Raw genomic sequence first — 14,378 nt, 5'->3', positions numbered from 1 at the left:
TCATATATGAGCCAATATCACACTAATGTCGATGAAAATTCACAAATCAACTTGATTGGAGGTACACAACACACTCCTTGCCTATCGTCATGTGCCGTCCAGCTGTTACAGAGAACAACATACCGGATTTTTAACAGGGTTGTTAGCAATTGAGTTGTCTGCGTTTACCTAGCTCAAATTCTACATGTCGGATTAAAACTAAACTATAGCGTCCATTTAAGTGACCTTTTGGATTTAAAACATTTTGGATTCAAATCAAATCAAATTGTATTTGTCACATGCGCACAACCTTACCGTGAAATGCTTACTTACAAGCCCTTAACCAACAATGCAGTTCAAGAAATTTAGTTAAGAAAATATTTACGAAATGAACTAAAGTGAAAAAAAAACGAAAATAAATAAGTGACTAAGTTTGTAGGTGCAACCGTTTTTAGAATTGAATTGCTCTCACATGCACATTTCAGTCTCAACGATGTGCTACCTTTTTGTAGCATTTCTGACATCTTTTCAGCTGAATCTCAGAGCTCTAACTGGGTCAACTCAGTTGCTCGGCAACAACACAGCTGCCACATCCTGCCAGTTGTAAGAAGTGGCTGAGAACAAATCTAGTCTACTGTAGCTAGCTAGCTGTATGGCGGTATTCAAGCTGAGGATAATAAATACAAAAATATTTTTGATTAGCTAGCTAATGTTATCTAGCTAACGTTTCTTGTCCAAAGTCCAGCAGCCAGCCTCTGTAGCTAGCTAGCTAGCTAACACCTGTCAGCTGAAAGCTATCTAATTAGCTACCGACAACAGGCAAAGGAAGAGAGCAAGCTATATATTTTTTTATGGAAGGTTTGTTACAGCGACTAGCTAGTTAGAGCCAGATGAAAACAGCTGACAACAACAGCTCGACACAGAAGCTAGATAACAATAGCTAGCGAGGGGTGGGGGGAGGGGCTAATGTCCCTAATGGGGCTATATAAACGTGTAGGGTTTACAAGCTGTATAAGGAACATGTAAGATGTGGCCCTAGTGTACGAGGGGGATCTTTTTGTTGTGTCTTTATGGCTGAGGTATATGACCTTCAAAGATCATTAACTTATAACCGTTTTTTAATTTATTTATTTCAGTTGGAATTGAATCATATTTTACATTATAAATTGGATGGTTCGTGCCCTGAATGGTGATTGTCTGACCACGGGTATGACAAAGCATTTATTTTTTACTGCTCTAAATAGATTGGTAGCCAGTTTATTGTAGCAATAAGGCATCTCGGGGTTTTGTAGTATATGGCCAATATACCACGGCTAAGGGCTGTGTCCAGGCACTCCGTGTTGCGTCGTGCTTAAGAACAGCCCTTAGCCGTTGTATATTGGCCATATGCCACACCCCTTCGTGCCTTATTGCTTAAATGTAAGAATGTCACAATGAATTGAATTATTCACCTTCTGAAAACTACAGAAAATTACTTTTGACTATCCATGGTAAATTCTAGCATACTTTGATAGGTAGTTCAAAACCGATTTGAGCTATTAGCCACCAGCAACCCTTGCAGTTATACAAGCATACCACCTGTGCCATTAATGCCCAGATCTTTTTGGCAGAGGTCAAAGGTTACACTAAACTGCCTGTGGTAGATTTAGTTTGTGCTGTTACATCTTTCGGGTTTTGTACACCAGCTTCAAAAAGCTGAAAGTACAATATTTTTGGTTATTTCTAATATATTTCAGAGCGGTTGAGATGATAGAATAAATCTCCACACTATACGTTGCTTGTTTTGTCACATAAACTGAAATTAGGCGAACTATTAGAAGTTTAGCAACCAGGAAATGGAGGAGCGTTTTTCTGCATAGTGTACCTTTTTTAAATACCCAGGCGTTGTAAGATCTGGTATGCGTCTCAAATGTAGTCGTGCAGGAACTCGACCAAGGACTACCCAGAATCCTTAAGTGGGTTAACAGAGCTTCTTGTTTCTGTTCTCATCCTCTTCTGTTTAGGTGTGAGAAACCAAACCTTATTTTAGTTTTCACAACCTCAGAGCAAGCCAGCGGTTGCTTTAATTTATATTAGTATTTCTCTGCTTGTTTAAATGCTTTCATAGTTCCTCTTACAAAAAAATAATCTGTCACTTCCCTTTTTTTTGTTTTTGTGCCCTTCTTCTGAAACCACATGATTAGCATAGAGTTGTCAACCTGCCTTAGTTTGAGATGTTGAATATTCATTTATTTTAACAGCATAACCCACACCCTGTTTTACTGTACCATATGGCAGGCTTCTGCATGATACTATTCTACTGTACAGAATGAACTTGATTTAACTTGTCTTGTGGTTGGGTGGACATGCTGTTCTGTAGTAGTTCAAAGCAAAACTTTTCATTTAATTTTATTTTTATTGTTTACATTCATACTACTTTCAGCTCTTCAACTTTCCTTCTTTCACTTTCAGAAACTGTGTCTTTCAGAGAAGATGGGTGAAGTTTGATGGAGAGAACCTCTCTTATTACAACAATGATAAGGTCAGTCACACACACACACACACACACACACACACACACACACACACACACACACACACACACACACACACACACACACACACACACACACACACACACACACACACACACACACACACACACACACACACACACACACACACACACACACACACACCAAGTGCTTTCACCTCTAACGTTTTGCACGCTACCACTACCACACTAACAGGCATGTCTTCTAATCAACCACACATGTTCATAACTTCCTCCTACACACACACTCCACCACATCTTCATTATCTGAAGAAAGGTATTCTGTACCAACACAATAGTAGGTACAGCACCTACAATGAGGTCCAAATGTATTTGGACTGTAAATACATGTTTTGTTAGTTTTGGCGCTGTGGTGTAAAATGGGGGGAGGGGAGAAACTATGTTCAAAAAGTGCTTCATTTCTAAACAGTTCACCTGATAAGGATGAAAATACCCTCAAATAAATCTGACAGTCTGGACTAACATCATGGTAATTGTATAATTTTACACCCAACGTGCTGAAAGAAAACAAAGAAAGACAAGTCACTGTCCAAAGACAAATACAGCACATCCACCCCTGTAATACAACCACCCCTCTAATACATCCACCCCTCCAATACATCCACCTACACATCCACCCCTCTAATCTATACACCCCTCTGATCCATCCACCCCTCTGATCCATCCACCCCTCTAATCCATCCACCCCTCTGATCCATCCACCCCTCTGATCCATTCACCCACACATCCACCCCTCTGATCCATCCACCCCTCTGATCCATCCACCCCTCTGATCCATCCACCCCTCTGATCCATCCACCCCTCTGATCCATCCACCCACACATCCACCCTCTGATCCATCCACCCCTCTGATCCATCCACCCCTCTGATCCATCCAACCCTCTGATCCATCCACCCAAACATTGCATTAGAAAAGTGCACAGTGCATTCTGAAAGTACTCAGACCCCTTGACTTTTTCCACACTTTGTTACTTCACAGCCTTATTCTATAATGGATTTAAAAAAAGAAGGTATTAAGAAGAAAACACAGAAATACCTTATTTACAAAAATATTCAGACCCTTTGCAATGAGACTCAAAATTGAGCTCAGGTGCATCCTGTTTCCATTGATCATCCTTGATGTATCTACAACTTGATTGGAGTCCGCCTGTGGTAAATTCAATTGATTGGACATGATTTGAAAAGACACACCTGTCTATAAAAGGGTTCAGCGCAAAAACCAAGCCATGAGGTCGAAGGAATTGTCTGTAGAGCTCCAAGACAGGATTGTGTCAGGGCACAGATCACTGGAAGAGTACCAAAACATGTCTGCAGCATTGAAAGTCCCCAAGGACACAGTTGCCTCCATCATTCTTAAATGGAGGAAGTTTGGAACCACCAAGACTCTTCCTAGAGCTGGCCGCCCGGCCAAACTGAGCAATCAGGAAGAAGGGCCTTGGTCAGGAAGGTGACCAAGAACCCACAGAGCTCCACAGTTCCTCTGTGGAGATGGAAGAACCTTCCAGAAGGACAACCATCTCTACAGCATTCCACCAATCATGCCTTTATTGTAGAGTGGCCGAACGGAAGCCACTCCTCAGTAAAGGTATATGACAGCCTGCTTGGAGTTTACCAAATGTCACTTAAAGACTCTCAGACCATGAGAAACGCAATTATCTGGTCTGATGAAACCAAGAAGGTTCACCTTCCAACAGGACAACGACCCTAAGCGCACAGCCAAGACAACGCAGGAGTGGCTTCGGATCAAGTCTATGAATGTCCTTGATTGGCCCAGCCAGAACCCGGACTTGAACCGATCAAACATATTTGGAGAGACCAGAAAATCGCTATGCAGTGACTAGGGTTGCGATGATTCAGAAACTTTCCAGTAAATTTCTGGAATATTTCTGGACATTTTCCATGGGAAGTTAAGCCTGGGAATTTTGCTTCAATTAATCAAAAAAGTTGGCTTATAACAACAGTGAACTTTTTTTTTGTGGGATACACATAAGTTAATTCTAGATCTTGTGGCATATTTTGGTTAAACTAACCCCAATTCAAAGGAATTGCAACCCTCTGCATGTACAGTGCATTCTTCCATCACATTTCTGGTAAATTTAGATTAGAATACTGGGAGGGGTGAACATATTTTATATGACATGCATTATTTTTTTGTTAACTAGTAATAGTAGCCTACAGAAAAGTGTGTTTAAATCATTTCTAACTTAACACTTTCTGCTAGTTAGTTTTTGCTACCATGTGGGTTTTAGCTGGCTTGAGCCTACTAACTGAGGAGTGTTAATTCACCTGTTTCCATACATGTCCATACACCTGTTTCATGGAGCTCTACGAACATGTTTGTAAACATGTTTCAAAGTTAAAACATTTCACAAAGGAGTTTTTTTAATCTAAATATTAATTTGTACGTGGAATTGTATTTTAATTTTAATTTACAATTTAAAAAACAAATCTTTACAGGAAAATGCCACGGGCACTATCTGATGTGTGGAGACATTTCACTGCAGCTAATGTAGAAGGAAAAGCTTTGTATATTTGCAAATAAATATTAATTTATTATTAATTTATTAATTTAATTAATTTATTTAATATTAATATTAATATAAATATTTGCCAAATCATATGTAAAGAATGCAACAAAGATGCAGAATCATCTGGCCAAGTTCCCTCAGTGCTAACATTAAGCAACCTCTGACAAAAGTCTCTCTACTTCTATTCAAGGTGAAAATGATGAATTTGACTCGATGGAGGAATGTAGTCAGAGTAATGCTGATGATTGTCTTGCTCGAGCTGTCTATGTATGTTGTCATCATGTTTGACAGTCTCCTGGAGTGGAAGGAATCTCTCCAAGAAAAGTCAAAAGTCTACCGATTTGGCCAGGCCCATGAAGAGGATCCTCCTGGATGATGTATTTTGGGAGAGAGTGGTAAGCAGCCTGAAACCCCTGAAACCTATAGCAGTAGCCATTGCACGGATTGAGGGTGACAATGCCATCCTGTCTGATGTTTAGATTCTGCTTGCAGATGTACGAGAAGAAATCCGTACTGCCCTGCCCACATCACTGTTGCTCCAAGCAGAGGAAACTGCAGTTCTGAAATACATCAAAAAGCTTGAAGACTTCTGCCTGAAGCCCATACATGCCACAGCGTACATGTTGGACTCCAAGAATGCTGGCAAGAGCAGCCTGTCTGGTACAGAAATCAACAAGGCCCATGGTGTTATCACTATCGTGTCTCGACACCTTGGCCTGGATGAGGGCAAGGTTCTTGGCAGTCTGGTGAAGTAGACTTCCAAGCAAGGGCTTTGGGATGGAGATGAAATATGGCAGTCGTGCTAACATATCTCATCAGCCACCTGGTGGAAGGGACTTTGTGGATCTGAGGCTCTTTCCCCTGTTGCCTCCATCATCCTCCAAATCCCACCGACATCAGCTGCTTCAGAGCGCAACTGGTCCTTGTTTAGGAACACACACACCAAAGCACGCAACAAGCTGACCAATACAAGGTTTAAAAATTGGTGTTCATCCGGGCACATTTGAGGCTTTTTGGACCTGACAACGAGCCATCCTCAACAAGGTTGGAAAGTGTCATGGAAGATGAGGCCTCAGTCTGATGTTCAAGAGGTGGACATTGAGGAGGTCCAGGGAGAAGACACGGAAACCTGAGAGGAAGACAACCAAAGCTTTAGTTTCTAGACTATCATTTTCCAGATGTATGTTGAAAACATTTTTGGGGAGATACGATATATTATTGGGGATCATTCAATATTCCCTTTCATTTGTTATCCAGTGAAATCATCCCATGTCAAGAGTCAACTGATTTAATTAAAGTTCAATTCGTAACATATTATTGTATAATATAATAACATATTATTTTATTTTTTTTATTTTTGGAAGGATTTATTCATTTGTAATTATGTCTACTTATAAGATAAAACCTTTATTTTTCTGTCTCCATATGATATGGTAAATTTATCCAATGCAAAAAACATTTATATTTGAAATGGTATACATATTAATTTGAATTGTAATATTCCCATTAATTCCCATATATTCCCATTAATTCCCACGGAATGTTTACACCTAAGAAAATTCCCCAAAATGTGAAACATTAGGTACAAAACCTATAGAGGGCTAGCAGTGAGTCAGCCAACCTGACAGAGCTTGAGAGGATCTGCAGAGAAACTCCCCAAATACTGGTGTGCCAAGCTTGTAACCCAAGAAGACTCGTGGCTGTAATCGCTGCCAATGGCGCTTCAACAAAATATTCAGTAAAGGGTCTGAATACTTATGTGAATGTGGTATTTCCTTTATTATTTTTTATACATTTGGAAAAACCAGTTTTTGCTTTGTCATTATGGGGTATTGTGATGTCATTATGGGGTATTGTGATGTCATTATGGGGATATTGTGATGTCATTATGGTGTATTGTGATGTCATTATGGGGTATTATGGGGTGTGTAGATTAATGAGGGAAACAACTATATAATCCATTTTAGAATAAGGCTGTAACTTAAAAGTCAAGGGGTCTGAATACATTCTGAATGCACTGTATATACTAAAGTATGTGGACACCCCTTCAAATGAATGGATTTGGCTATTTTAGCCACACCCATTGCTGACATGTGTACAAAATCGAGCACACAGCTATGCAATCTCCATGGCCTTACTGAAGAGCTCAGTGACTTTCAACATAGCACCGTCATAGGATGCCACCTCTTCAACAAGTTAGTTTATCAAATGTCTGCCCTGCTAGAGCTGCCCCGGTCAACTCTAAGTGCTGTTATTGTGAGGTAGAGACATTTAGGAGCAACAACGGCTCAGACACGAAGTGGTAGGCCACACAAGTTCACAGAACGCTGAAGTGCTGAAGCGCGTAGTGTGCAAAAATGTCTTAACACTCACTACCAAGGTCCAAACTGCCTCTGGAAGCATCGCCAGCACAATCACTGTTCGTCTGGAGCTTCAGGAAATGGGTTTCGTTGGCCGAGCAGCTGTACACAAGCTTAAGATCACCATGCACAATGCCAAGTGTCGGCTGGAGTGGTGTAAAGCTCGCCGCCTTTGGACTCTGGAGCAGTGGAAACTCATTCTCTGGAGTGATGAATCACGCTTCACCATCTGGCAGTTCGATAGACGAATCTGGGTTTGGCGGATGCCGACATCACTACCCCAATGCATAGTGCCAACTGTAAAGTTTGGTGAACGAGGAATAATGGTCTGGGACTGTTTTTCATGGTTCGGGCCAGGTCCTTTACTTCCAGTGAAGGGAAATATTAACGCTGCAGTATACAATGACATTCTTGATGATTCTGTGCTTCCAACTTTGTGGCAACAGTTTGAGGAAGGCAAATTCCTGTTTCAGCATGACAATGCCCCCATGCACAAAGTGAGGTCCATACAGAAATGGTTTGTTGAGATCGGTGTGGAAGAACTTGACTGGCCTGCACAGAGGCCTGACCTCAACCCATCGAACACCTTCCCAGAAGGAGAAAGCCTTCCCAGAAGAGTAGAGGTTGTTATAGCAGCAAAAAGGGACCAACTCCATACTAATGCCCATGATTTTGGAATTAGATGTTAGACAATGAGTACATGTCCACATACTTTTGACCATGTAGTGTAAATCCAACCCATCCGGTCTATGCCGTTCCCCTTTTCTCTACTATCATTAACATGGCACTGTAAAGAATGGGATCAAGGACAGAGTGACATTCTGTCACACTTAAATGGGTACCAGTGGCTCTTGGTGCCTGACTGTACAGTGCAGCATATCGATATTGGCACAACATCTGCTGCTGAAGGGAAGAGGAGAGGAGTGCAGGAAGACTCTTTACTGCCTCCCTCGGCAGATCTCTCCCTTTCTCCCGCCCTCTGTCTCTCTCTCTTCGTCCCTCTTCTCTCCCTCAGCCTCTCTGCCTCTCTCTCTCTCTCTCTCTCTCTCTCTCTCTCTCTCGCTCTCTCGCTCTCTCTCTCGCTCTCGCTCTCGCTCTCGCTCTCGCTCTCGCTCTCGCTCTCTCTCGCTCTTTCTCCCTCCTCTCTTATCTCTTATCTTCATCTATCTGTCTGTTCTCCTCTTCCAGCGTGAAAGGTTAGGTTACGCTTAGTGCTGCCTTGACTGGAGCAAGGGAGGGGAAGAAGAGCTAAACCTTTAGAGTGATCAGAGAGGACAGACAGACAGACAGACAGACAGACAGACAGACAGACAGACAGACAGACAGACAGACAGACAGACAGACAGACAGACAGACAGACAGACAGACAGACAGACCAGAGACAGACAGACAGACCAGACAGACAGACAGACCAGTGACAGACAGACCAGTGACAGACAGACCAGTGACAGACAGACCAGAGACAGACAGACCAGAGACAGACCAGTGACAGACAGACCAGAGACAGACATACAGACAGACAGACAGACCAGAGACAGACATACAGACAGACCAGAGACAGACATACAGACAGACCAGAGACAGACATACAGACAGACCAGTGACAGACATACAGACAGACCAGAGACAGACATACAGACAGACCAGTGACAGACAGACCAGACAGACATACAGACAGACCAGTGACAGACAGACCAGAAACAGACAGACAGACAGACCAGTGACAGACAGAACAGAGAGAGACATCCAGGCTGACAAGAGACAGGCAGACCAGAGACAGACAGACAGAACAGAGAGAGACAGACAGACCAGAGAGAGCGAGACAGACAGACCAGAGATACAGACAGACCAGAGAGAGACAGACAGACAGACCAGTGACAGACAGACCAGAGAGAGAGAGAGAGCGAGAGAGACAGACAGACAGACCAGAGAGAGACTGACAGACAGACCACAGACAGACAGACAGAACAGAAACAGACAGACATGACAGACAGACAGACCAGACAGACAGACACAGACAGACCAGAGACAGACAGAACAGAGAGAGACAGACCAGGACAGACAGACAGAGACAGAACAGAGACAGAGACAGACAGAGACAGAGACAGAGACAGAGACAGACAGACAGACAGACAGACAGACAGACAGACAGACAGACAGACAGACAGACAGACAGACAGACAGACAGACAGACAGACAGACAGACAGACAGACAGACAGACAGACAGACAGACAGAACAGAGAGAGACTGACAGACACGCTGACCACAGACAGACAGAGAGAGACAGACAGACCAGACCAGAGAGAGACTGACAGACACGCTGACCACAGACAGACAGAGAGAGACTGACAGACACGCTGACCACAGACAGACAGACAGACAGACAGAACAGAGAGAGACTGACAGACACGCTGACCACAGACAGAACAGAGAGAGACTGACAGACACGCTGACCACAGACAGACAGACAGAACAGAGAGAGACTGACAGACACGCTGACCAGACAGACAGACAGAACAGAGAGAGACTGACAGACACGCTGACCACAGACAGACAGACAGAACAGAGAGAGACTGACAGACACGCTGACCACAGACAGACAGACAGACCAGAGAGAGACAGACAGACCAGAGAGAGAGACAGACAGACCAGAGATACAGACAGACAGACCAGAGAGAGAGAGAGAGAGAGAGAGAGAGAGCGAGAGAGACAGACAGACAGACCAGAGAGAGACTGACAGACACGCTGACCACAGACAGACAGACCAGACAGACAGACAGACAGACAGACAGACAGACAGGCTGACCACAGATACAGACAGACAGACAGACCACAGATACAGACAGACAGACAGACAGACAGACAGACAGACAGGCTGACCACAGATACAGACAGACAGACAGACAGACAGACAGACAGACAGGCTGACCACAGATACAGACAGACAGACAGACCACAGATACAGACAGACAGACAGACAGACAGACAGAACAGAGAGAGACAGACAGACCAGAGAGAGAGACAGACAGACCAGAGATACAGACAGACCAGAGAGAGAGAGAGAGAGAGAGAGAGAGAGAGAGAGAGAGAGAGACAGACCAGAGAGAGACAGACAGACAGGCTGACCACAGATACAGACAGACAGACAGACAGACAGACAGACAGACAGACAGACAGACAGACAGACAGGCTGACCACAGATACAGACAGACAGACAGACCACAGATACAGACAGACAGACAGACAGACAGACAGACAGGCTGACCACAGATAACAGACAGACAGACATTTTTACAGACAGACAGACAGACAGACAGACAGACAGACTGTTTAGACAGGCTGACCACAGTTTTGACAGCTCTTGTTTTTGACTGTACAGACAGACAGACAGACAGACAGTTATGGAGACAGAAAGACAGACAGACAGACAGACAGACAGACAGGCTGACCACAGACAGACAGACAGACAGACAGACAGACAGACAGGCTGACCACAGATACAGACAGACAGACAGACAGACAGACAGACAGACAGGCTTCCATACAGACAGACAGACAGACAGTGGCTTACAGACAGACAGACAGACAGACAGACAGACAGCATCTGACTCAGATACAGACAGACAGACACAGACAGACAGACAGACAGACAGAATGGAATTTCTGAATTTTTGTTTTGACATCAGACTGTTTATGCAGTTTTGAAGCTCTTGTTTTTACTGTCATCAGACCCTCATCATGAGACAGAAAGCATTGACTCTGAGCTAACTGAGAATGGGAGACTATTTAAGGCTACTGTATAGATGAGTGAGGTTTGGATTCTCTTTCATTCTGGGTGTTTGACTGAACCTTTTTGTCTTTGCATCTGACTCTCAGCAGACTGAACTTGTAGTGTAAAGAGAATGTGTTTCTCAATTTGTGTTTGTAACTTATTGATCTTGACATAGACCCTCATCAGAGCAGGCAACTTATAACTGAGAATGGGAGACTTTGTGTGTTTGACTGTGTGTGTGTGTTTCTCTTTGTGTGTTTGACTGTGTGTGTGTTTCTCTTTGTGTGTTTGACTGTGTGTGTGTGTTTCTCTTTGTGTGTTTGACTGTGTGTGTGTTTCTCTGTGTGTGTTTCTGACAACGTGCTTTTCTTACTGTGTGTTTCTCTGTGTGTGTCTTTCTGACTCTGTGTGGTGTTTGTCGGCGCCCTCAGTGTGCATCTCCCTGGGCTAGGCCCGCACGTTTTCGGCAGGCAGACAGGCAGGCAGGCAGGCAGCGTTGCAGCTTTGCCCAACATCACAATCAATAATACAAACCTTGCCTGATGCCACTCGTTAATCACTTACTAATTACAGTTCTCCCTCTTTCTCTCCCTCTCTATTTTTCCATTGCGTTTGTCGGTTTATTTATTGGGACATGGGTCGCTCGCAGCAATGTAAGTCAGTTTCGAGGGAGGGAGGGGAGGGAAGGAGAGAGGCGGCAACTCAGTGTTTAGTCCTCGGTATCACAGTGGGTGTTGGTTGTAGGCTTGGGTGGTAAGGGAGGGGCGTGTCAATGCCACTCCGACATTGCTTGATCTAATATTTATGTATTTCTTAATTCATTATTTTACTATTTAGATTTGTGTGTATTGTTGTGAATTGTTTTAGATACTACTGTACTGTTGGAGCTAGGAACACAAGCGTTTCACTACTCCTGCCATAACATCTGTTAAATATGTGTACGTGGCCAATACAATTGTATTTGATTTGATTTAAGGGCGGTGTGGGGAGGGGATAGGTAGTGTTTTTAGACTTTTTAAAGTAGGAAATTGAATGTGATGTCGCTGCCTCAGGAGCAGAGCAGGATCACAATCTGGGTGAAAGGGAGAGGTTCTCTTCAGTCTCTCTCTGCTCTGCTGTCTGTGATTGGTCAAGACTGATCCCACATCACACCACTACGTTGGGGTCAGTGACCGGGAAACATGAAATTGGCACAAGGCAGGTTGGCACTCCCTCAATGCCAACTTTTGTCCGAGGCTGAGGGGGAACGTTGAAGAGTGTGGGGTTAAGGACACTGTGCGGTTAGGGACACTGTGGGGTTAGGGACACTGTGGTGTTAGGGACACTGGTGTTAGGGACACTGTGGTGTTAGGGACACTGTGGTGTTAGGGACACTGTGGTGTTAGGGACACTGTGGTGTTAGGGACACTGTGGGGTTAGGGACACTGTGGGGTTAGGGACACTGTGGTGTTAGGGACACTGTGGGGTTAGGGACACTGTGGGGTTAGGGACACTGTGGGGTTAGGGACACTGTGGGGTTAGGGACACTGTGGTGTTAGGGACACTGTGGGGTTAGGGACACTGTGGGTTAGGGACACTTAGGGACACTGTGGTGTTATTTATGTAATTATTGCATCTGACTTTTCCCAAATATTCAGGATTCCCACACGTTTCTGGTTGCAGGAAAGAAAGAAGAAAAAAAAACACCCTTGGAGTCTCCCAATGCATTATGGGAAACTTTTATCAACTTTACACAACTTTTCCTACTTTTACTCCTTCCATCTCTCTCATCCCCCTCTGTCATCATCACCCACTACCTAGTTCTAAGGCTCTCCAATGTTCCCAGACTAAAGTAATCACCACCCTATGGTCTCCAGGCTGTTTGATATCATCAGTGGCGTGGGAGAGTTGAGAGAGTGGCGTTCTCAACTTCTCACTCCGCCCCCCCCGAGGGTTTCCCTAGACGACGATAAGTGTCAATCACCTCCTTTCGTCCGATTTCGTCAACCTCTGACTCTCAGACATATAGGAGCCTCCAGGGGCCGAACGGGGCCCTCAACAGAACCCCTGGGGGGGGCGATCTTACGTCACATGTGAACCTGTCTGTCAGTTTTTGAAAGCGCTAGCCCCAAAGCTAGGATTTTGTGTGTGTGTGTGTGTGTGTGTGTGTGTGTGTGTGTGTGTGTGTGTGTGTGTGTGTGTGTGTGTGTGTGTGTGTGTGTGTGTGTGTGTGTGTGTGTGTTGAGGCAAAGGAGATGAGTGATCCGTCTGTCTGTTATACTGCAAAGCCCCTTAATGCAAAAATCTCTCTCTCTCTTCCTAACACCTCACTGCTCTTTATCTGAGCGTTTGTTTTTTCTTTTTCACCGTTTTTAGAATATATCAATGTTCATGGTATATAGTCTATTTATTAATAAATATATCAATGTACATGATATACAGTCAATGTACATGTTATACAGTCTATTTACTAATACATATATCAATGTTCATGGTATATAGTCTATTTATTAATAAATATATCAATGTACATGATATACAGTCAATGTACATGTTATACAGTCTATTTACTAATACATATATCAATGTTCATGGTATATAGTCTATTTATTAATAAATATATCAATGTACATGATATACAGTCAATGTACATGTTATACAGTCTATTTACTAATACATATATCAATGTTCATGGTATATAGTCTATTTATTAATAAATATATCAATGTACATGATATACAGTCAATGTACATGTTATACAGTCTATTTACTAATACATATATCAATGTACATGGTATACAGTCAATGTACATGTTATACAGTCTATTTACTAATACATATATCAATGTTCATGGTATACAGTCTATATATTAATAAATATATCAATGTACATGATATACAGTCAATGTACATGTTATACAGTCTATTTACTAATACATATATCAATGTTCATGGTATACAGTCTATATATTAATAAATATATCAATGTACATGGTATACAGTCTATATTTATTTATTTATTTTTTATTTATTTCACCTTTATTTAACCAGGTAGGCAAGTTGAGAACAAGTTCTCATTTACAATTGCGACCTGGCCAAGATAAAGCAAAGCAGTTCGACAGATACAACGACACAGAGTTACACATGGAGTAAAACAAACATACAGTCAATAATACAGTATAAACAAGTCTATATACAATGTGAG

At 42.9% G+C, this 14,378-nt stretch overlaps 1 protein-coding gene across 2 annotated transcripts in view; it reads left to right on the top strand.

Annotated features, from left to right (window-relative positions):
- The window catches only part of arap2 (ArfGAP with RhoGAP domain, ankyrin repeat and PH domain 2), a 253,179-nt gene that overhangs the window by 26,596 nt on the left and 212,205 nt on the right, over nucleotides 1-14,378 (top strand). For both annotated transcript variants that reach the window (XR_006834916.1, XM_046328114.1), the window contains exon 7: nucleotides 2,431-2,500. Coding sequence is in view for 1 of the 2 variants with exons in the window: in XM_046328114.1 (XP_046184070.1) it covers nucleotides 2,431-2,500 (70 nt within the window). In the remaining variant the exon portion in view is untranslated. The remainder of the gene's footprint in view (nucleotides 1-2,430; nucleotides 2,501-14,378) is intronic.

Source organism: Oncorhynchus gorbuscha, linkage group LG25 (assembly GCF_021184085.1).
Source record: "Oncorhynchus gorbuscha isolate QuinsamMale2020 ecotype Even-year linkage group LG25, OgorEven_v1.0, whole genome shotgun sequence".
Taxonomy (NCBI): domain Eukaryota; kingdom Metazoa; phylum Chordata; class Actinopteri; order Salmoniformes; family Salmonidae; genus Oncorhynchus; species Oncorhynchus gorbuscha.
The sequence above is the reverse complement of the archived record's forward strand: the minus strand, read 5'-3'. Positions and strand labels throughout refer to the sequence as shown.